Raw genomic sequence first — 22,702 nt, forward strand, 5'->3', positions numbered from 1 at the left:
TAAGTCAGTGACTCTCACCCTGTGGTGGAAAAAGTACTCAAATTCTTTACTTAAGTAAAAGTCCGGAATTCAAAATTTACTTGAGTAAAAGTACAAAAGTATTGGCATCAAAATGTACTTAAAGTACCAAAAGTAAAAGTACTAAATATTTGAAAATAGCAGATCTACAAGCTCGAGCTTGTAGATCTGCTATTTTCAAATAGTCTAGGTATAAAATAGGGCAAAAGTGGTAAATGTATGTTTTATAATGTAATAATTTATATATGTAAAGTAACTAGTAACTAAAGTTCTCAAATAATTGTAGTGGAGTAAAAGTACAAGATTTGCCTCTGAGATGTAGTGGAGTAGAAGTAAAAGTATTGGAAATTGGAAATACTCAAGTAAAGTACAAATACCTCAAAATTGTACTCAAGTACAGTACTTAAGTAAATGTACTTAGTTACTTTCCACCACTGCTCTCACCCTTTAGACGTATAGATGCCTCTATAAAGTGATGGCTAATGACGTTTGATGCTGCGGCCCCCGTAGAGAGAGCATCATTCATCAGGGGGATATTTACATTTCCTCTCTCTCTCTCTCTCTCTCTCTCTGCATCCCACCGGGACGGGGGGAGCTCCACGGGAATCGATCGATCGAGCGCTAGCTAGTTCACAGTGGTGGAAAGTAACTAAGTACATTTACTTAAGTACTGTACTTAAGTACAATTTTGAGGTATTTGTACTTTGCTTGAGTATTTCCAATTTCCAATACTTTTAGTTCTACTCCACTACATCTCAGAGGCAAATATTGTACTTTTACTCCACTACAATTATTTGAAAACTTTAGTTACTAGTTACTTTTCAGATATAAATTATTATATTATAAAACATACATTAACCACTTTAGCCATATTTTATACATAGCCTATTTGAAAATAGCCGATCTACAAGCTCACAACGCGTCGCAGCGCGACGCGTTGTGAGCTTGTAGATCTGCTATTTTCAAATATTTAGTACTTTTACTTTTGATACTTTAAGTACATTTTGATGCCAATACTTTTGTACTTTTACTCAAGTAAATTTTGAATTCCGGACTTTTACTTGTATCAGAGTATTTTTATATTGCAGTATTGGTACTTTTACTTAAGTAAAGAATTTGAGTACTTTTTCCACCACTGCTAGTTCACCTATAGTATAGGTTTTAACCGGGTTGTTTTTTTGTGCCATTATTACGCGGGCAGATCAATAAGCTCCTCCTCCTCCTCTCGGCTCGCCCCTCGATCATAACGCATGAGATGCCGTCTCGTCTCCTCTTCATCTCACCATCATCTCTGGCTGTGTAGAACGCCTGAGGGAGGGGGGCGGGGTCTCTTTTCCACCTCCACGGAGAGACGGCCCCCACGGTGCTGATTTGGTGGATTTCTACGGACACCGCCAGGTCCTAATTGACATTTCCCTGAAAAATAGGTCCGGTGGAGGGTGAGGGGAGGGGAGGGGAGGGGAGGGTGGCTAAAATCGTGCCCTCAGCAGAAATGCGACGCATTGTCAAACATGGACTAAATATCTCTTTACTGTACTTATCTTTGCTTGTAGCACACTGGTTCTCAAACTTGTTCATGTCAAGGGCCCCCAAATTAATATTTCTGTGGCCGCAGACCCCCCCCGTCTGTAAATATTTGATTTATGTTTGTTTCAAAAAACCTTGCAAATTTCTCAGATTCTCGTCAGATGTTTTTTTTTTTGTTGAAAATATCGGATTTACGATGCAACGCCTTGTGAGCTTGTAGATCAGAAGTTTTCAAACAGCCGATATATATTCGGGGTTAAAAGTGCTTAAAATGATTTTTTTATGCTACATTAACCCTTTAAGACCTGAGGCTGATTCTTACTAATGTCTTCTAAATCCCAACAGTATTCTCAAAAGAATTATGTTTCTATATCAGTGGTGCTCAAACTTTTGCATGTCAAGGACCCCCAAAATGATATGTATTTGGCCGCGGACCCCCATCTCAAAATATTTTGTTCCAGGGACCCCCAGAAAGCAAGGATTTGAGTTAAAAATGTTCGCTTTAAAATAATATGTATTCAAAGATTTGCACACTTTCACTGTTTTTCAAAAATAGCAGATCTACAAGCTCATAGCGCGGCACTCTGTGCCGCGCTATGAGCTTGTAGATCTGCTATTTTTGAATAGCCAAAGTGTAAAATAAAGCTTTTTTAAAGCTCAAATCAAAAAGTGACACAGATGCGTCCCAGGTCTTAATGGGTTAACTAATTCAGCTTCTGGGGACCCCCTGGAACCCTCTCAAGGACCCCTGGGTGTCCCAGGAGGACCCCACACAATGGGAACAACTGACATACTGTATAGCAGATTGAAGGGTGTTGTTATAGTATCTGACCTATACTGGGAGGTCAATGGTGAAAAAGAAGGGAGAAAAAAAGAAAAAAAGGTGGACCCTGACAGTTCATCTGTAACCCTGGCAAAAACGTTGCAATAGTTTGGGTCTAAAATGAGATTTATTCCAGCACCAACATCAAAAAGTCCAGCGGCAGCATGAAAGAAAAACTCATTTTGGATTGTTAATACCGATGGTATCTGCTGAGTTGACTGTTTTTTTTTGTGTGTGATATTTTGCGTGGTAGCATCGCCGTGGCGACGCCTGGGCCCAGTGGTTTGAGTGACGACGCTGTCCTCCTGCCGTTAGTGTTTTCTATCAAACTGTCCTTTGGCCACTCACTGTTTTTATTTGTTGGTATATTGTCCCTGTATAAGAGTGGCAGAAATGCATTTATGAACTTTATTCATCCTCATAATCTGAGCAATACACAGCGTCACTGTACAGTATGGATATAACCTGTCTCAGAGTCAGTGGTGGAAAATAACTAAGTACATTTACTCAAGTACTTTACTTACGGTACTTTTACTTTACTTGATTATTAACTCATTGGCCGCCATTATCGCATTAACGCGATCTAATAAATAGCGCGCCTGGCCACCAGGATCGCATTAATGCGATCTATGGTCTTTATTGATCTTTATGCTCTGATCACGCTATTCTGTTATGAATCAGGCTAAGTTTCAGGTTCCACTTACTTCAACCACCACTGCATCCGGTTCCATGACTTGGGTTCCGTTTTCGGTTTTACATTTTTCCCCCCAGTCATTTTCGACCATAATAGGGAAACAAACGGTTTTTCACACGCTATGAAAAACGATTGGAGACCTCCCCTCCTATAATCTATGGTCTGGGTGACGAACAGTCATCCCCGTTGTGTATCACAAAGTAATTTTCGCCGATCACAGAATCTGAGACATTTCACTTCCGGTTCATGTGTTTCACTGTGTGAGTGGGTCTGGGAGGGGGCGAGTGTGTCAGCGAGCCGATCAAGCTGGGTATGTGCTGCTCTCTAGTGGTGGAACGATCAAAACGATTCAAGTGTCAAGCTAGACTTTTTATATGTGAATTAAATAACAAAATAACGAAACAAAAAAACACGAAAATCGCTGGCAAGGGCTGCTATGAACGAGGTTTTAACTCTGGCAGTCAATGAGTTAAAACAATGTTACACGTTATATCTCTACTCCAGTAGGCTACATCAAATTTTTTGTCTGCTACAATTATTTGAAAACTTTAGTTTTCTAGTTACTTTAGTTTGCAGATGTAGATTGTTAATGCAAAACAAAACATACATTAACCATTTAGGCCCTATTTTACTGTATACTTTGCATGCGACGGGTTGTGAGCTTGTAGATCTGCCACTTTAGAACATTTTTGACACATTTTTGAAAAAGTTCAGTAGCCTACTTTTTTTACTTCTTGGTGCTGTAGGTATACTTTCATGCCAATTATTTTTGTACTTTTACTCAAGTAAAACTTTGAATACAGCCTTTTTTTGCTTGTAACAAGAGTATTTTTATAGTATGGTATTGCTACCTTATTCGCGTAAAACATTGGTTCGCAAAGTGGGGTCCGGGGACCCCCAGGGTCCTTGGGGGGTACCAGGGGGGTCCCCAGCAAAATGTGTTAATAAAGCGTCACAATCATTTTAGCAAATCAAGTCAAATCAAGCAAATCTATTTTTTAAACATCTTGAAAATGTCTGCAAGTCTTTGGATATATATACTTTTAAAGCGAATATTTGTGACACGAATCTTTGCTTCTGGGGGGGGGGGTCCCTGGAACAAAATATTTCGAGATATGGGGGTCCGCGGCCAAATGCATATCATTGTGGGGGTCCTTGACATGAAAAATGTTTGAGAACCAATGAAGTCAAAAAAACCTCGAGTACTTCTTCCTGCAGCTGCTCAGAGTGAGAGCGTGAGATTGCGTGTAAACAAAAAAAAAAGATGTCTTTGTGTAATTACCACAGAGCTGGGTGTGAGAGAGCTAGGAGTGTGAATGGTGGCCTGCCTGTGGCCTGTGGTCTGCAGACGATGTGGTCTCAGGGAGGAGGGGTGTGGAGGGGGGGGCGGGGGAGGGGGGGGGGGTTTACAGTCATACGATACCCACCAGAAGTTCCTCTTCGACACAACACAATGTGGCTGCATTCTATCCTATTTACTCGTCTAGAGAGAATCTGATATTTGGACTCGAGCCGAGGGGTGCAGTCATTCTGTTAACCCATTAAGACCGGGAACTGTCATTTTTTCTTTTTTTTTCTTTGGGCTGCAATTAGTAGATATACAAGCTCATACAAGCTTGTAGATCTGCAACAAAAAAAATATTTAAATCATGAAAATGTGTGCAAATCTTTGAATATATATTTGTAAAAATATTTATTTAGGAACCTCCAGAAGCAAAGATTTGAGTTACAAATGTTCACTTTAAAAATATATATATATTCAAAGATGTGCTCAAATGTTCAAGATTTTTCATAAATAGCAGATTTACAAGCTCATAGCGCGACACTCACACTATGAGCTTGTAGATCTGCTATTTTTGAATAGCCAAAGTGTAAAATAATGGTTAGAGCTCAAATCAAAAAATGACACAGATGCGTCCCCCCGGATTGAAGGGGTTAAGCCTGAGTTACACTTAATTGCGCACGGGTGTCGCCGCGCAGCCGAAAATAGCTTCTCTATAGCTTGCAGATCGGCTATTTTTGATTGTGTGACACGTGCGTGCAACCAAGTATAAAATTAAGAGGGGGGGGGGGAGCTTGTAGATCTACTATTTTCAAAAGATTCTTTATACGTTTGAAAACCTTGAAATGGGACATTCTGCATAACGATCGAATACTTTTACTTTTGGTACCTTAAGTACATTTTGATGCCAATACTTTTGTACTTTTACTCAAGTCAATTTTGAATACCGGACTTTTACTTGTAAAAGAGTATTTCTACATCGCAGTATTGACACTTTTACTTAAGTAACACATGTGAGTACTTTTCCCACAACTGCACGTACTCCTACGGTCTGGGGGGGGGGGGCACCCGTCAGCGAGGAGTGTTGGGCGGGAGGAGTAGGACGGAGGAGGTGCTACGTCCTCCTGGTGGGTGCTCCTCCCTGGCAGGTGAGCCAGTATTCACCTGTTTCCTAGGCTGTGTGTTTTCCACTTCCTGTCGATTTGATCCAATGAAATCCAATGAAACTGGTCAGATGACCAATGATATCCAATGAAATCGACAGGAAGTGGAAAACACACAGCCTAGGAAACAGGTGATACGACAAACAGTGACAACACACAGAAAAGTTATGAATTGTTGTTGTTGCTATACTGTTGCGTTAAGGTTCAGGCAGTTATTTGTTTCTTCAAAGTATAGCTCATCCAAAGTTATTTTCCATGTACTGTATCTTATCTGAGCCAGAAGGAGGCGTCAGAATGCTCATGAAAGGTGATTTGTCAGCACAGCTCGCAGGGCTTCATCACCAGGCTGTCGCTGTGTGGAGAGTCCATGAAACAAAGACGTCACTCCGGCCTAATCTTGTGGAAATATAGACATTGCTTTGAGTTAACCCATTCAATCAGGAAACGCATCTGTGTCATTTTAACATTACTTTGGCCATTCAAAAATAGCAGAGCTTGTAGATCTGCTATTTTAGATTTTTTTTTAAATTTGTGCAAATCTTTAAATATATATACTGTATATACATTTTAACTCAAATCTTTACTTCTGGGGGTCCCTGAAACAAAATATAATAATTGAGATGGGGGGGGTGTCCGTGGACAAATGCATATCATGTTGGGGGTCCTTGACATGAAAAAAAGTTTGAGAACCACTGATATTATAGCAACATTATACGTTTTTTTTCCAGGACATTATTTTGTAGAATCCCCGGAAGCAAAGATTTGAGTTAAACATGTTCGCTTTGAAACATATATACATATAAAACATATATATATTCAAAGATTTGCACACATTTTTCACGTTTAAAAAAAAACAAACGCTAAAGAAATCTCAAAGAAATCTAAAAATGACACACAGACGCGTTCCCGGTCTTAACGGGTTAATTGAGAGGAAAATAGACAGACGTTTCAGTCAGCACATTGCAGAGCTTGATGGACGACCTGCGAGCATCACTCACAAAGTACAGGAGTATATCCTCCTGGGCGTGTCGTCTCTCTCGGCGCAGACAAGGCACAGAGTTACACACTCATACAGGATACGCATGAGTGTGTTTTTGCTCACCCCAGACATATACTGTAATTTGTCTGTCGTGTGTTTGTTTGGTCATGTGTCTCCCTCGCTGTACATAAGAGCCACTCTGTGGTTGTATTTTTTTGCCGCGTCATGTTAGCCTTCTGCTAACAAAACCTACTGAAGCCAGTAGGCAGACAGACTGGAACGATGAGTCGCTCATTCACTCTCTTTCCCCTCGGCTCGCACATGTGGCAACAAACACCATACTGTAGTATTAATGGAGACTGACTGGTAGTTTGATATGGTGAATGATTCCTTCCTTTCTTCCTTCCTCCCTCTCTTTCTATCTGTCTTTCTGTCTTTCTTTCAATTTCACATATAATCTCAATACAAGTCAATGAGGTTTTGGGCAAACTTTACCCTTGATTTTTATTACCTTAGTAAACTTTTTCATAAACACTTTATGTTTTCAATCACCGGTTTAAAGTATTTTTTATATCGTCAATGATATGCCTTTAGTCAAATATATTTTTGAATGTCCATTCCTGCGAGGCAGCAAGCGATAGGCTTCAACTAATTTGGTTTACAGGTGAAACTAAATTAGTTGAAGCTTGCTGCTTCGCAGGAATGGAAATTATAAAATATATATTTTTTAATCTTTTAACCACTTAAACAGTATGTACTTCGTTGTCCTCCCTTTGCCCCTCTCTGAATCTACTTGCCAAAATTATGATGAAGCCCAAAATATATTTTGAATGGAAATGACAAAGACGCTATAGCATCTAACTTTTTTTACGAGGCGGAATTACAGACTCTCTGTAGCATCGGAACATTGTGGAGGAGTTGTCTGGCCTGACTGTCTAACGCAGGCTAGACGTGGGCCAGACATATTAGAACACATCTGACCCACAGCTTGAAATGAAACGTTACACCGTCAGTAAACTATATGTCAATAAAACCTCACGGTATGTATAGCCACAGATAGTGTAAACCCACGCCAAGCTATATACTGTACTGTATACGTCACAACGACATATAAACCACAGACAGAGCCACACACTGGATTTATTCATTTGATGGAGAGTTAATGAGGAACAACTCCCTGGAGACACAACAGCAACAGGAGAATAGCTAAACATCAGCAGAGAGAGAGAGAGAGAGAGAGAGAGACTTGCACAGTACTATACAATCCTGAATGCAGATTTGACACTGAGGATTTGACTGTCCTTTTCTATTTTATTTTAGGCATGTCAATAGTGAGAATCGCCGATCTATAAGATCGTATGATCTCATGAATACCACTTTTCGCTAGAAATACAGGTGTGCCTTGAGGTTTTGAAAGCTGTTGACCATCTGTTCCATCTATTCTACTTTAAATGGCCACAAGCAGCTAAATTATCATCAGCTTAATCACTGAATTACAGTCACTTTAATAATACATTGAATGACATTTCTCTGACATAATCATAATCAAACATTGTAACTGTTTACCACATTTTTTATTTTGAGCTGTTGGTCAGTCACAAAGGGTCAGCCAAGCATATTTTAATCTGTTCTTTTTTTTAGGGAAAATTGTTTCATACAGTATTTGCAGCGATTAATAGAACCGAGTGATTTCTCAATCCTCACCGATCGTCATTTCATACTTACTACTGTATATACTGTGTGTGTGTGTGTGTGTGTGTGTGTGTGTGTGTGTGTGTGTGTGGTCGAATTTAACAAATAGACATCGTGAGGAGTCAGACCATCTTCCTGGCCCTCATGAGTACAATGGTTGTTTTATGGTTAAAATGATTTAAAGAGAGATAGGTTTACAAAAATAGCTTATCTGCAAGCGAGTTGTGAGCTTGTAGATCTGCAATTTTTTGTCCTAAAATGTTGATGTCCTCACAAGTATAGTTCTACAAACGTGTGTGTTTGTGTGTTGTAGTTTTGTGCTGGTGTTCAGCTGTCTGGTGCTGTCTGTCTTCTCCACCATCCCAACACACCAAGAGATGGCCAACGAAGCCCTCTTCATCCTGGTAAGACTGTGACACACACACACACACACACACACACACACACACACACACACACACACACACACACACACACACACACACACACACACACACACACACACACACACACACACACACACACACACACACACACACACACACACACGTGCACGCTCATGCTGCTTCTGCATTCACACAAACAGGGCCGGCAGGCACACACACACGCTCACACACAGTCTTTTGTTTACACATTTTTATGTGTGCCATTTTTACTCATTTTTGCCATTTGTAACCCTTTAAAGTAATACTAGGTAACGTTTTCAACAAAACTAAAGTTAAATTGTATATCTTTTGTGAGTGGCAAAAGTTTCACAACACCCACTCCATGAATTTCACCCCCGGAAGCCTTTTATTTATATATTTTCTATTGAACGGTGACGGGGGGGACTTTCCCGGGAAAATGACGTCATCTGGCCGGAAAACGGAGGCGGAAATGCACTGGTTTCCTGTTTGGCCAGGAACTACCGCAACGGTTTCCGGTTTGGCCAGGAACTACCGCGCTAATAACAAAAAGGAACCTCACGCTGATTTTAAGAGAATGTAGGATTGGAAGATCGAAAAAGAACAGAAAAAGAAAGCACAGCTCATGGTAACTAATGCTCCACTGGCTAAGAGAAACGATCCGCAGATAGTATAAAACAATTAAAAGAACGCTTTTTGAAACGCGTCCGGCTTCCGGTGAAAACAAATGGAATTCTGGGTAATCGAGGACTACGGAAATTGTATGCAGTGACGGTAGTGACCAGCAGAGGTTGCTAAAAATCGTTATTTGTTAATCTGCATTGTACAACTTTAACTAAAGCTGAAAAAAATTGCGGATCTACAAGCTCACAACACATCAAGCTGCCTGTGACACGTTGTGAATTTGTAGATGGGCTATTTTCGGCGCGTGACAGGCATACTTCCAACCCCCAAACCCTCAACTTAACCTCTGAATGTCTACTCCTTATCCTAAACCAAATCTGAACCGTTTCCTAATTGTAAGTAAAGCTTAACTCCCCCCCAAATATAGTCATTTAAGTACACCCCCCCCACACACACACACACACACACACACACACACACACACACACACACACACACACACACACACACACACACACACACACACACACACACAGTCATGTGTACACATAAGGTCAGCACTCATCCATTTTTCGATGGCGGAGTGTGTCCGTCGCCTTACACACACACACACATGCTCGCGCACGTGTTGTTTTGTTTTGTTTACCGGAGGACTCAGAAACAGCCATGTAAGCAGGCGGAAGGCGGAGGGGGGGGGGTTCAGGTGATGTTGACTTTGCAGGAAATCACAGACATGATCCAATAATCCTTAACAGCCGACCCTGTAAGCGCTCTCCTCTCTACCGCTGCACTCTAGCTAATATACAGCCAAAGGTAATGGATGCCGGGCTTTCTGCGTCTTTAAAGACTAATGCATACTTCGTGGAAGCTAGCGCGAGGCGTTGAGAGCTTGTAGATCTGCTATTTTCGGCTAATGTTCCCCTCAGAAAAGGAATTCTAGGGTTCAAGTGGTTAATGTAAAAAAAACTAAATCCTATCACACAAAGATTTGGTGGACCCCCTATAGTAGCTCTGAGGACCCCCTAGGGGTCCCGGACCCCCTGTTGAAGACCCCTGATTTAGTTGCTCTCCTCAGAAGTAGTTCGTGAGTCTGGTCGTTGTGAGTCGTGATTCGCGGTCGTGAGTCGAATTCGAAACTGGCCCCTGTAAGAAGTCAATTTTGGGTCTAAAATCCTCTTAGCAGACCTTGTATTGAACTGTACTTTCCTGTGCTTTTGTTTTGCAAACTGCAAATAAAGTATTCAATCAATCAAAGATCTATTAATTCCAATGGGAGAAGTGAACGTGAACACAGTGTCTGAGCGATTCTCTTGCCCCATGGTCACTGAACTAAATATTGGACCCATTCTTCACATCTTCCCTATAGATTCATTCTGACACTAAAATGGCCTTTTTCAGAGAGTGAAACCTGGAGAAAATCAACTGTGTCGTCGACCTTTCTCTGTCCCAGCAACGCACTCTCGCAATATCTATAGCAACAGTCATCATAGGACGTTCGCGATACGGCGCCCACCTACAGGCCGGAGACCATTTTGTATACCATTTTGCACCCAGCGGGGAACCGTGGGATGGCCCTGTCTTCCTAAATGAAGCTTCTTTGACATAGCATTACGTTGTTAGCTTGTAGATCTGTTCTCTGAGTCTCGCAAAACACCGCCAGACTACGGAGTATATACTTTTCTGACGTGCAACGTTGAGTTGTGTTGGTATGGTTGATATTGACGTCGTTATCTACGGAATTAAAAAACGTTATTGAACAATGGACCGTTTGTACACCATTCATTGGATTAAATGTCATGACAGGCCATGAATTTAATTGTGGCCATGAAGACCATGGCTGCCATTTCCAGTCGGAAACAAGCCTTCAGGCTTTTTTGTGCTTTTTATCCTTTTGAATTCATTTTCTAGAAAGTGCTCATGAATCAATCAATCAGTCAGTTCTGAAGAAGACAGTATTAGTCCAAAACGTTAACAAATAAAGCTTTGACTGGCAGCCCTTTAAGCCACAGTGTGCAGACTTTATTTTTTGAATTGCCACGGCTGCCACGTGGGCCCTCAATTTGGCCTTCTGCCCTTAAAACAAATGATATTCCCCGAAGGCCCAGTGGCCTTGATGCCCCGCTTAATAGTACACTGCCCCAGTTTGTTTCAGTGTTTTCTCCTCGGCCTCTTTCCTGTCAATATGGTTTTTAGACACCAGTGCCTTTTGTCTTAACTCTCGGCCCTGACTCCCCAAAGTCCCCATGGCCATCTCCAAATGAGTCCTGTGACTCTGGCGGGTCTAGGATGGCTGAGCATCAGTGGTGGAAGATGTACTCAGATATTTTACTTAAGTAAAAGTACCAATACCACACAAAAAAAACCACTCTGTATACAAGTAAAAGGCCTGTGTTCAAAAAGTTACTTGAGTAAAAGTACAAAAGTGTAATTGGCATCAAAATATACTTAAAGTACCAAAAGTAAAAGTACTAAAATGTTTGAAAATAGCCGATCTACAAGCTCACAACGCGTCGCAACGCGTTGTGAGCTTGTAGATCGGCTATTTTCTAATAGCTTATGTATAAATAAAATAAAACTAAAGTGGTTAATGTATGTTTTATAATATAATAATTTATGCAAAGTAACTAGTAACTAAAGTTTTCTAATAATGGTAGTGGAGTAAAAGTACAATATTTGCCTCTGAGATGTAGTGGAGTAGAAATAAAAGTATTGAAAATTGGAAATACTCAAGTAAAGTACAAATACCTCAAAATTTGACTTAAGCACAGTGCTTGAGTGCATGTAGTTAGTTACTTTCCACCACTGCTGCTGAGCATGTATGAACGTTTCATTAGTTTCTACAGATATTGTTAATTTAGATACCGGTACAGTATTTTGTGAAATGAACAGCTTTTAAAGTGTTGTTTCATTATCATTTCATTGTTATACTATGTATTTAAAAAATAATACTACATTAAATTAAATGCATTATTTCTGTGGATTTTAAATCATAATTTTATTTGGCCCTGGCATTTGGCCTTTGTGCTCATTTACAACACCAAAGGTCAAGTGGCCTTGTTCCTCTAAAATGATGATATTCCAGGTCTGGTCATGACCCTCGTCTCTAGAATTTGTTTTAGGACAATATCTGTTGATCCGTAACATTCAGGAACTGTTATATGCACTCAGCAGAAAATATTGCTACAGTGGAACGGAAGTTCACTCTTTTAAACACAATTTGAATAAAATAGGTTAAAAAAAGTTTTTATTTTCAATGAACAGTTACTATTTTATTATGTCAGAGAAATGTCATTCAATGTATTATTAAAGTGATTTAATTCAGTGATTAAGCTGATGTACAGTATATATAATCTAGTTGTTTGTGGCCTTTTAAAGTAGAATAGATGGAAAGTCTTCGACTGAGCCACTAGACCCGATAAGAGTCTCAATAAGACCAAACCTTATTGATTTCCGAGTGGCAATAACTTGGGAATGGGATCCGGACCGGGACCAGGCTTTGATCCCAATCTCTAGTTATTGGTCAGACGATCATCACTAATGTGTCACTGCGTCACGACAGACTCCATAGACTCTATACTGCATGCAAGCTCACAAACACTATTAACTCTTGAACTGTCAGAGTTAAAACACGGCCTTGCCAGTGATTTCGAGCGTTTTTCCTGACCTTTGAAAAATCATAGAATATTATTCTTCACAACGATCCTACCGGAAAACGCCTCTAAAGACGTAGGGGGGTCTCGGAGAATCGGAATTTTTACAAAGCTGTGCCGTCGCGATAATCCGTTCCATAGTTATGGTCAGTTGTGGCTTGTTTTCGCCAAAAAAACAAACAAAAGCAGAGACATTCTTATTTTTATAAATCCTATAATCCACACGAAACCAGCCTCATTTTGTTGTGATCACGTGATTTCTGGGTGTACTCTTCTTCAGGGTGATCCTGGGATCATTCACAGGCTGCGGAAGAGCACCCTCTATTGTAAAACCACTGAAAACACCACATGACGAGAATCTCGTCATCGGCGGTCAATGAGTTAACGTGCTTATAATCGTAAATGTGAAATTAATCAATATTTAGCAACTCAATAACCTATTTCTTACATGTTAGCATTGTTTAGCATTGTCCTACGCGGCGGGTCGTATATATATGACAACCAGCTACATTGAGGCGGTATAGACTACTATCTGCAGTGGAAAACGAAGCAGGTCGGGTTGAGTGGGTACCGTGCAATGGAAAAGCAGCATATCTGTCTTTCTTTCCCGCTCTTTTCCTTTTCCCACTCTTTTTCTTTGTCTTGCCATCTTTCACCCTGTGTGTGTACCTTTCTCTGTCTCTTTCTGTCTCTGTCCACCTTTACGGTACAGTAGCTCTTCTTCATGTTATTTAATGACTGGACGTTTAATTATTATTATTTAGTTATTATAGTTAACTAAAACTAAAACCAATTAATGAAACCTAGAATTGAGAAAAAAAATTGTCAGCTAAAAAAACAATTAAATGAGGCTTTCCCAAATCAAAAAGGATGGCAAACTGAAACTGTATTGTGTTTACAAAACTAAAATGAACTAAAATCAAAGAGAATGTCCTTGTTTTAATTACTTTGTAAATATTTCCTACATAAGACAATGTCATACATACCGGTCAAAAACAAATAGTGAAAATACAAGCTCACAATATGTTGCGATGATGCAACGCGTCACATAGATGCAACACATCTATTGGTAAGTATAGTATGTCCCTAGTATGACCACGGATATTCTCTAAAATGGTGAAAAACACATGTTTTATATTATAACTCTTCTTTAAAACCCACAGTACAATGTGGTAGAGGTTTACACTATAACCTCTGGTTCAGGACCCGGGGTCAACTGCCCCAGAAGTGTGTCACCTCCCTGTCACCTCCCTGTCACCTCCATGTCACCTCCCTGTCACCTCCCTGCTTACATTCCTTGTTTCAGAAGAAAGAGGAGAATCTGGAATGTGATTGTGAAAAAAAAACACACACAATCTATGAATGAAGAAATCCTAATAATTTTGTTATTTCTATACTTTTGTCTAAGATTCTACCACACACACACCTAATATGCCCAATGTATGCTCCGTCGTACCATGGAAAATAACAGATCTATAAGCTGACAACGCGGTGCATCTGCAACACGCTGTGAGCTTATAGAGCGGCTATTTGTGTCTTGTCACTGACCTGTGTGTGTGTGTGTGTGTGTGTGTGTGTGTGTGTGTGTGTGTGTGTGTGTGTGTGTGTGTGTGTGTGTGTGTGTGTGTGTGTGTGTGTGTGTGTGTGTGTGTGTGTGTGTGTGTGTGTGTGTGTGTGTGTGTGTGTGTGTGTGTGTGTGTGTGTGTGTGTGTGTGTGTGTGTGTGTTTCAGGAGTTTGTGATGATCGTGGTGTTCGGGGTGGAGTATTTCGCCAGGGTGTGGGCAGCTGGCTGCTGCTGTCGCTACAGAGGATGGCAGGGACGACTCCGATTCGCCAGGAAGCCCTTCTGTGTCATAGGTATGCAGTGGTGGAAAGTAACTAAGTACATTTACTTAAGTACTGTACTTGAGTACAATTTTGAGGTATTTGTACTTTACTTGAGTATTTCCAATTTCCAATACTTTTACTTCTACTCCACTACATTTCAGAGGCAAATATTGTACTTTTAGGTCCACTACAATTATTTGAAAACTTTAGTTACTAGTTACTTTTCAGATATAAATTATGATATTACGAAACATACATTAACCACTTTAGCCCTATTTTATACATAGGCTATTTGAAAATAGCAGATCTACAAGCTCACAACGCGTCGCTTTGCGACGCGTTGTGAGCTTGTAGATCGGCTATTTTCAAACATTTTTGTACTTTTACTTTTGGTACTTTAAGTACATTTGGATGCCAATACTTCTGTACTTTTACTCAAGTAAATTTAGAATTCCGGACTTTTACTTGTAACAGAGTACTTCTACAGTGCAGTATTGATACTTTTACTTAAGTAAAACATTTGAGTACTTTTTCCACCACTGTAGGTATGTATGTGTGTGTGTGTGTGTGTGTGTGTGCAGACCTTCTGTGTCATAGGTGTGTTTTTGTGTGTGTGAGTGTGTGTGTGTGTGTGTGTGTGTGCAGACCTTCTGTGTCATAGGTGTGTGCAGGTATGCAGCCACACAGTGGTTCTCAAACATTTTCACTTCAAGGACCCACATTTCACATGCCTTTGGCGACGGACCCCCAAATGATGTGACCATGAATATGCAAATGTGCTTTACTTTCTTTAACACCACCTCCTGTCTGTCTGTCTGTCTGTCTGTCTGTCTGTCTGTCTGTCTGTCTGTCTGTCTGTCTGTCTGTCTGTCTGTCTGTCTGTCTGTCTGTCTGTCTGTCTGTCTGTCTGTCTGTCTCTCTCTCTCTCTCTCTGTCTCTCTCTCTCTCTCTAAACAGACTTCATCGTGTTCGTGGCGTCCCTGGCGGTCATAGCGGCGGGCACGCAGGGCAACATCTTCGCTACCTCAGCCCTGCGCAGCATGCGCTTCCTGCAGATCCTGCGCATGGTGCGCATGGACCGCCGCGGGGGCACCTGGAAACTGCTGGGCTCTGTGGTCTACGCTCACAGCAAGGTGGGGGGGGGGACCTTGTATGTATACAACACCACTCTGTGGTCTACGCTCACAGCAAGGTGGGGGGGGAACCTTGTATGTATACAACACCACTCTGTGGTCTACGCTCACAGCAAGGTGGGGGGGGAACCTTGTATGTATACAAAACCGCTCTGTGGTCTACGCTCACAGCAAGGTGGGGGGGGGAACCTTGTATGTACACAATACCGCTCTGTGGTCTACGCTCACAGCAAGGTGGGGGGGGGAACCTTGTATGTATACAACACCACTCTGTGGTCTACGCTCACAGCAAGGTGGGGGGGGGGGACCTTGTATGTACACAAAACCACTCTGTGGTCTACGCTCACAGCAAGGTGGGGGGGGGAACCTTGTATGTATACAACACCACTCTGTGGTCTACGCTCACAGCAAGGTGGGGGGGGGGGGACCTTGTATGTACACAAAACCACTCTGTGGTCTACGCTCACAGCAAGGTGGGGGGGGGGGGACCTTGTATGTACACAAAACCACTCTGTGGTCTACGCTCACAGCAAGGTGGGGGGGGAACCTTGTATGTACACAAAACCGCTCCTTTTCTTGTATTATTATTTTATTAAAATTTGTATGCAAACACAGAGAATTAGACGCAGCTTGCTGTTAGGCTTAGCCCTTTAAGACCGAGAACGCGTCTGTGTCATTTCAAGATTTCTTTGGCCATTCAAAAATAGCAGATCTACGAGCTTGTAGATCTGCTATTTTTTTTAGAAAAATCGTGATAATGTGTGCAAATCTTTGAATATTATACATTAAAGCGAACATTTTTAACTTCTGGGGGGGTCCCTGGAACAACATATTTTGAGATGGGGGTCTGCGGCCAAATACATATCATTATGGGTGGTCCTTGACATGAAAAAGTTTGAGGACCACTGATTATAGCAACACTTAATGTTTTAAAAAAAAAACATTTTGTTTTAAAAAATATATATATTCAAAGATATATTTTCACGATTTTTCAAAACTAGCAGATCTACAAGCTCATGAGCTTGTAGATCTGCTAGTTTTGAATAGCCAAAGAAATCTTAAAATGACACAGATGCGTTCCCGGCTTTACTGGGTTAACTGCCGCCTGGTACGCTCATAGTATGCATTATGGAGGAGGGAAGAGGGGGGCTAAAGGATTGGAGGGGTGTTGTACGGTTGTACTCGACCAAAAATCTGGTATTTTTTGGTGTGTGAGTGATCTGGCCGCACAAATACGTATGAATGAATTAGGGTTAACCACTTAAACCTTGAGTGACCAGCTCAGTGGCCTTGTGGTTAGAGCGATCCGCCCTGAGACTGGGAGGTCGGGGATAATAAGGATAAGGATAATTCCTTTTAACAGGTCGTTCATGAAAGTCCTTGCGGTCTTGTTTCCAATGAGAACCTGTGAGCAATTGGGGTTAAGAGTCTTGCTCAGGGACAAATTTCATATCATCGGCACATATGCTGGGATAGCCTGGAATCGAACCTGGGGCAACCAGGGCCAGCCTGGTTCCCTAGGCGGGCTCACTAACCACTCAGCTATGGCCGCCCCGATCAATGCCCAGGCTATGAAAATGGGACCCAATGCCTCCCTGCTTGGCACTCAGCATCAAGCGTTGGATTGGTCCAGTTAATGGAAGGGCTTTAGGTGCTGCAGCACGGGGCACCAACCTTGGGGGGGGGGGGGGCATCAAATGGCGGGGCAAAAGTGAAAGAAGACTCAACTATCGCCCGCAAGAGCGCCGACATTTTGAAGCAATTACTGCTGAAGGAGCGCTAAAACTGTGAAACGCATCCGCGGAGAATTTTTTTCCGCACTGCGCTCCCCTCCCCCCCCCCCCCCCCCCCCCTCTGCGGATGACAAAACGGTCCCGGGGGGCACCGAAACGGGTCGTAGCGCCGGGCACCACGAAGGGTTAATCCGCCCCTGGGTAAGTCCCTGTGACATACTAGCGTCATGTCCAGGGGCTGTTCTTGTACATCATGGCTGAGGGATGTGCTCCTGCTCTAGTGGGCCACATGGCTACTTACTAAGTAGAGTTGTGGGCTTGGAGATCTGCTCTTTTCGGTGAATGTGATTGAATTGGATTGATGTACTTTTATTTAGTAAGACATGAGAATCACAGTACATGGAAGTACACAATTCACAATACAAGGTCTACTAAACTGGAACTCTCATTAAGCACGCAGCTTGTTTAAGATGAGAACCCCATGCACACAAATCATGATGACATATAAGAGACAGACAGATATACACACTACTATACAGAATGTCATACAATCAGCTTTCAGGTTACTGGTATGAAGAGAGAAAATATATATATACAAAAGAGGAAAATGAAAGAGGGGGGGGGGGGGGTAGGGGGGGTAGGTTAAGACTTAGACAGGGGCCATTTTCGAATTGCAGCCTCCTGAAGGTGTATCTTTAGGGCAGTTTTGAAAGAAAGTAGGGTTTTACACTCCTTTACTCCTTTTGGTAGGGCATTCCACATTTTTGATGAATAGCATGAGAACGAGTTCATTCCCTTAGTTGAGCCAAATCTGGGTTGAACATGATTTGTGGAGCTGCCTCTGGTGTTATGATCATGGACTTCATTAACATTTTGGAAGTATTTTGACAAATACAGGGGGATCCCAATGTTGTGGTGTATCTTGATGACCAGGCCCATAGCAAGTTGCTGTACTCTGTCTGTTGGCCTATTATTATGACATATAGGACACTACAGGGTTCATGTGGTTAGGAGCACTGCAGTAATAACAGCCACGCGGTGGCTATAGCTGAACCGCCGGGATCCGTGTAAAAGCTCACTGCTGACTGAGACACACAGCGAGGAAGTCGCTGAGTCAAACATGAATGCACATAACTAGGTCACACACACGCACGCGCGCACACACACACGCACACGCACACACGTACGGTTGGTTTTGTAGTGCACTGGCTCTAAACATGGGGAATGAACCCTCAGCCTACGGCTGTGTAACTCAGAGTTAAATGAACACTGAGGATTTGACAGTGTAGTTTAAGGGTTCCCAGAGATTTAAAGAAAAAAGTGTTGAGAGTAAAATCCCCAGTGCTTGTTTAACTCTGAGAGTGTACAAATGGACTTACATGGGGTCTGTTTGGTTCCATTTGTTCACGCTCTCGGAGTCACAGACCCCGTAAGGGTCCATTTGGACCGCTGGTGACCCCCGGACCCCATGTTGAGAACCAGTGTTGTAGAGCAGTCAGAAGGTCCTGGGTTTGATTCCCGCCGGGGGCGCTGGGGGGGCGTGTCCTCTCCTCCGCGTCATCAGTGCCCATACCCTAGGTGGGGTTAATGAAAGGGCCTTTCTGTGTGGAGTGTCTGCATGTTCTCCCCGTGTCCCCTAGGGTAGTTAATACCCTCACACAAACATGTAGTGATCCTGGTCTCTATACTGCCTCCCCCTGGTCAGCCGGGAGGCCTGATGGAGGGGAAAGGAACTGGTTGGAATAACGTGTTCCTTCCACACGCTACGTCCTACCGGGGAAACTCCCCCCCTGTCAGGTGATAAGAAGCGGCTTGCTAGCTCCTCATGCATTGAAGGAGGCATGAGCTCAGTTCTGGTCTCTGCCTAGGCTGGCAGAGGGAGAGTAGCGCCCAGGATTACATAGGCAATTGGCACTGGGTGAAAAAATGGGTTACAAAATCATGGGATACAAAAAAAAAGTGTTGTAGAGCAGTGGTTCTCAAACATGTTCATGTCAAGGACCCCCAAAATAATATATAATTGTCTGTGGACCCCCATCTGAAGATATTTTGTGACAGTTATTCCATACAAGGTTTGATTTTGATTACGTTAACACATTTATAGCTGGGGACCCACTGGAACCCCCTCAAGGACCCCTAGGGCATTGGCTCTCAAAGTGGGGTCCGTGGACCCCCAGGGGTCCTTGAGGGAGTTCCAGGGGGTCGCCAGCTAAATGATGGATAGTTAGGGACCAAATGGACCCTTATGGGTCTGTAACTGAGAGTGTACAAATGGAACCAAATGGACCCTAACAGGTCCATTTGGTTCCATTTGTACACTCTCAGAGTTAAATTAACATTGATTTTGCAATATAAATTGGGATCCCAGAGATATAAATACCATTAAATGGGGGTCCGTAGCCTAATGCATGTTAAACTGGGGGTCCTTGAAATTAAAATGGTTGAGAATCACTGCTAGAGAGCCGTGCAAATCTTCTCTTATGGGGGTCCCTGGCATATCTCTTCAGATGGGGGTCTGCGGGCTAATAGGTGTCAATTTGGGGGTCCTTGACATGAACAAGTTTGAGAACCACTGCCCTAGGGGTCCCTGTATCCCACATTGAGAACCAGTGTTGTGTACTTTGACCCAAACGTGGGGAGGTGAGGGTTTCTACTTCCTGGGGGCGCACAGACAGACAGACAGACAGACAGACCAATCAGCTGCTGTGTTTTCTGTGTAAGCAAGGCCACCGCCAAGTGGAACTGGAGGCCAAATGGGATGAAGATGATGATGATGATGATGATGATGATGGGTATTTGGACCCTAATGATGATAGTGATACGGTGCTGATAACACTTTATGATGAGAAAGACAGCGCCAGAGGGGCTGCTGATACCTGATATCACCCTCTCTCTCTCTCTCTCTGTTTGTGTCTCTACCTATCTGTCTGTTATATTCAAAGTTGCTTCATTGGCATGAAAAAGCGCTTACATGTTGCCAAAACAAAGTCAGCAACTCCATATTCAAATTCTGTATCTGCAATATAAATACAAATAAAATAAGGATGGTAAATGGTGCATTTATATAGCGACTTTATCCAAAGCGCTTCACATAGATTGTGCATTACATTCACCCATTCACACACACATTCACACACATTCACACACATTCACACACCCATTCACACACCGATGGCAGAGGAAACCATGCAAGGCACCAACCTGCTCATCGGGAGCAATTAGGGGTTCAATGTCTTGCTCAAGGACACTTCGACACTAACTCTTCTGGGGGAGCCCGGAATCGAACTGGGAACCTCACGGTTCACCATCCCCCCTGAGCCACTGCCTCATCACCAGGATTCTGTCGCTCTCTGCCTCGCCTCATGGCGGCATGTCATGTACAGAACACCTGCATGTGATGCTTATGTTTCTAAAAGAACATATTAACACCTGCATGTGATGCTTATGTTTCTAAAAGAACATATTAACACCTGCATGTGATGCTTATGTTTCTAAAAGAACATATTAACACCTGCATGTGATGCTTATGTTTCTAAAAGAACATATTAACACCTGCATATGATGCTTACAGTATGTTAAGCATCAGCATGTACTGTACATGCACAGCATGTTACTGTACCTCTATGCTCTCTCCTCTCACAAAAAACTGCAAAATGAGGGAGAGCGCACAGGGATAAAATAATAATAATCTTTACACCTGCAGTATCGTCTGTCGGGTGGAAACCTCACACGTCCAGAACTGTTACTTTTCAGGATGCAAAACGTGCCGCTTCGCGCCGCGTTTCCAGCTGCGTTTTAATCTTCTAGATCTGCTACTTTTGATGCTTTTGTGTGACGCTGTGGTATGATCTAGTAATGGGTTAATTTACCAAAAAAAAACACAAACCAGTTGAATTATGGAGACAAGAGGTTTCTGCCCGACAGCAACGCTATAAACCTGTAACGTGACAATGAAGCTGATTCTGTCTGTCTGTCTGTCTGTCTGTCTGTCTGTCTGTCTGTCTGTCTGTCTGTCTGTCTGTCTGTCTGTCTGTCTGCGTGTGTCTCAGGAGCTGATCACAGCCTGGTACATAGGCTTCCTGGTGCTGATCTTTGCCTCCTTCCTGGTCTACCTCGCAGAGAAGGACGTCAACCCAGAGTTCCACACCTATGCAGACTCCCTCTGGTGGGGGACGGTGAGTACTGCGGCACGGCACAGCCTAGGGAGCGCACAGCATGCACTGTGTTCCAGCAGCAGTGGTGGAAAAAGTACTCAAATTCTTTACTTAAGTAAAAGTACCAATACTGCAATATAAAAATACTCTGTTACAAGTAAAAGTCCAGAATAAAAAAATTACTTAAGTAAAAGTACAAAAGTATTGGCATGAAAATGTACTTAAAGTACCCAAAGTAAAAGTACTAAATATTTGAAAGTAGCAGATCTACAAGCTCACAACGTTGTGAGCTTGTAGATCGGCTATTTTCAAATAGCCTAGGTATAAAATAGGGCTAAAGTGGTTAATGTATGTTTTATAATATAATGATTTATATCTGAAAAGTAACTAGTAACTAAACTTTTCAAATAATTGTAATGGAGTAAAAGTACAATATTTGCCTCTGAGATGTAGTGGAGTAGAAGTAAATGTACTGAAATTTGGAAATACTCCAGTAAAGTAAAAGTACCTCAAAATGTTACTCAAGTACAGTACTTGAGTAAATGTACTTAGTTACTTTACACCACTGTCCAGCAGCAGCAGCAGCAGCATAACGCTGAGTGGAGGGCGAGGCGGCGTGTTCTCTGAGGTCCACAAAGCGCTGCGTTCGTAGTTAACGGATCCCCAGGGGACTGAAGGTATTTTTGGGGGAGAGGTGGAACATAAGTAAATAGAGACGGTGCACCATGTTATGGATGGATGGAGGCAGACCGCATGCGGTCGTCCACCTTTCGCTAGTTTGTGAGTTCTTGCGATACTCCTGTGCACTATTTATTATGATCTATTATATAGTATATTACAGTGGTTATCAACCTAAACGGTTATTATACAAATGTTTTGCCTTTACACATTATTTTTGGAACTTATTGTTGAGTGTGCTGACAAGAAGTGGTGGAAAAAGTACTCACATTTTCTACTTGAGTAAAAGTATCAATACTGCAATGTAGAAGTACCTACTC

General features: G+C 42.3%; 1 protein-coding gene across 1 annotated transcript in view; it reads left to right on the forward strand.

Annotated features, from left to right (window-relative positions):
- The window catches only part of kcnq4 (potassium voltage-gated channel subfamily Q member 4), a gene marked incomplete at its 5' end in the record, with an annotated part of 141,263 nt that overhangs the window by 80,046 nt on the left and 38,515 nt on the right, over positions 1-22,702 (forward strand). Inside the window, 4 exon segments of the mRNA XM_080441490.1 lie at positions 8,492-8,582; positions 14,588-14,714; positions 15,642-15,817; positions 21,600-21,725. Of these exon segments, the coding sequence (XP_080297616.1) occupies positions 8,492-8,582; positions 14,588-14,714; positions 15,642-15,817; positions 21,600-21,725 (520 nt within the window).

This window comes from Gymnoscopelus braueri (assembly GCF_963280865.1).
Source record: "Gymnoscopelus braueri genome assembly, chromosome: 11".
NCBI classification, from domain to species: Eukaryota; Metazoa; Chordata; class Actinopteri; order Myctophiformes; family Myctophidae; genus Gymnoscopelus; species Gymnoscopelus braueri.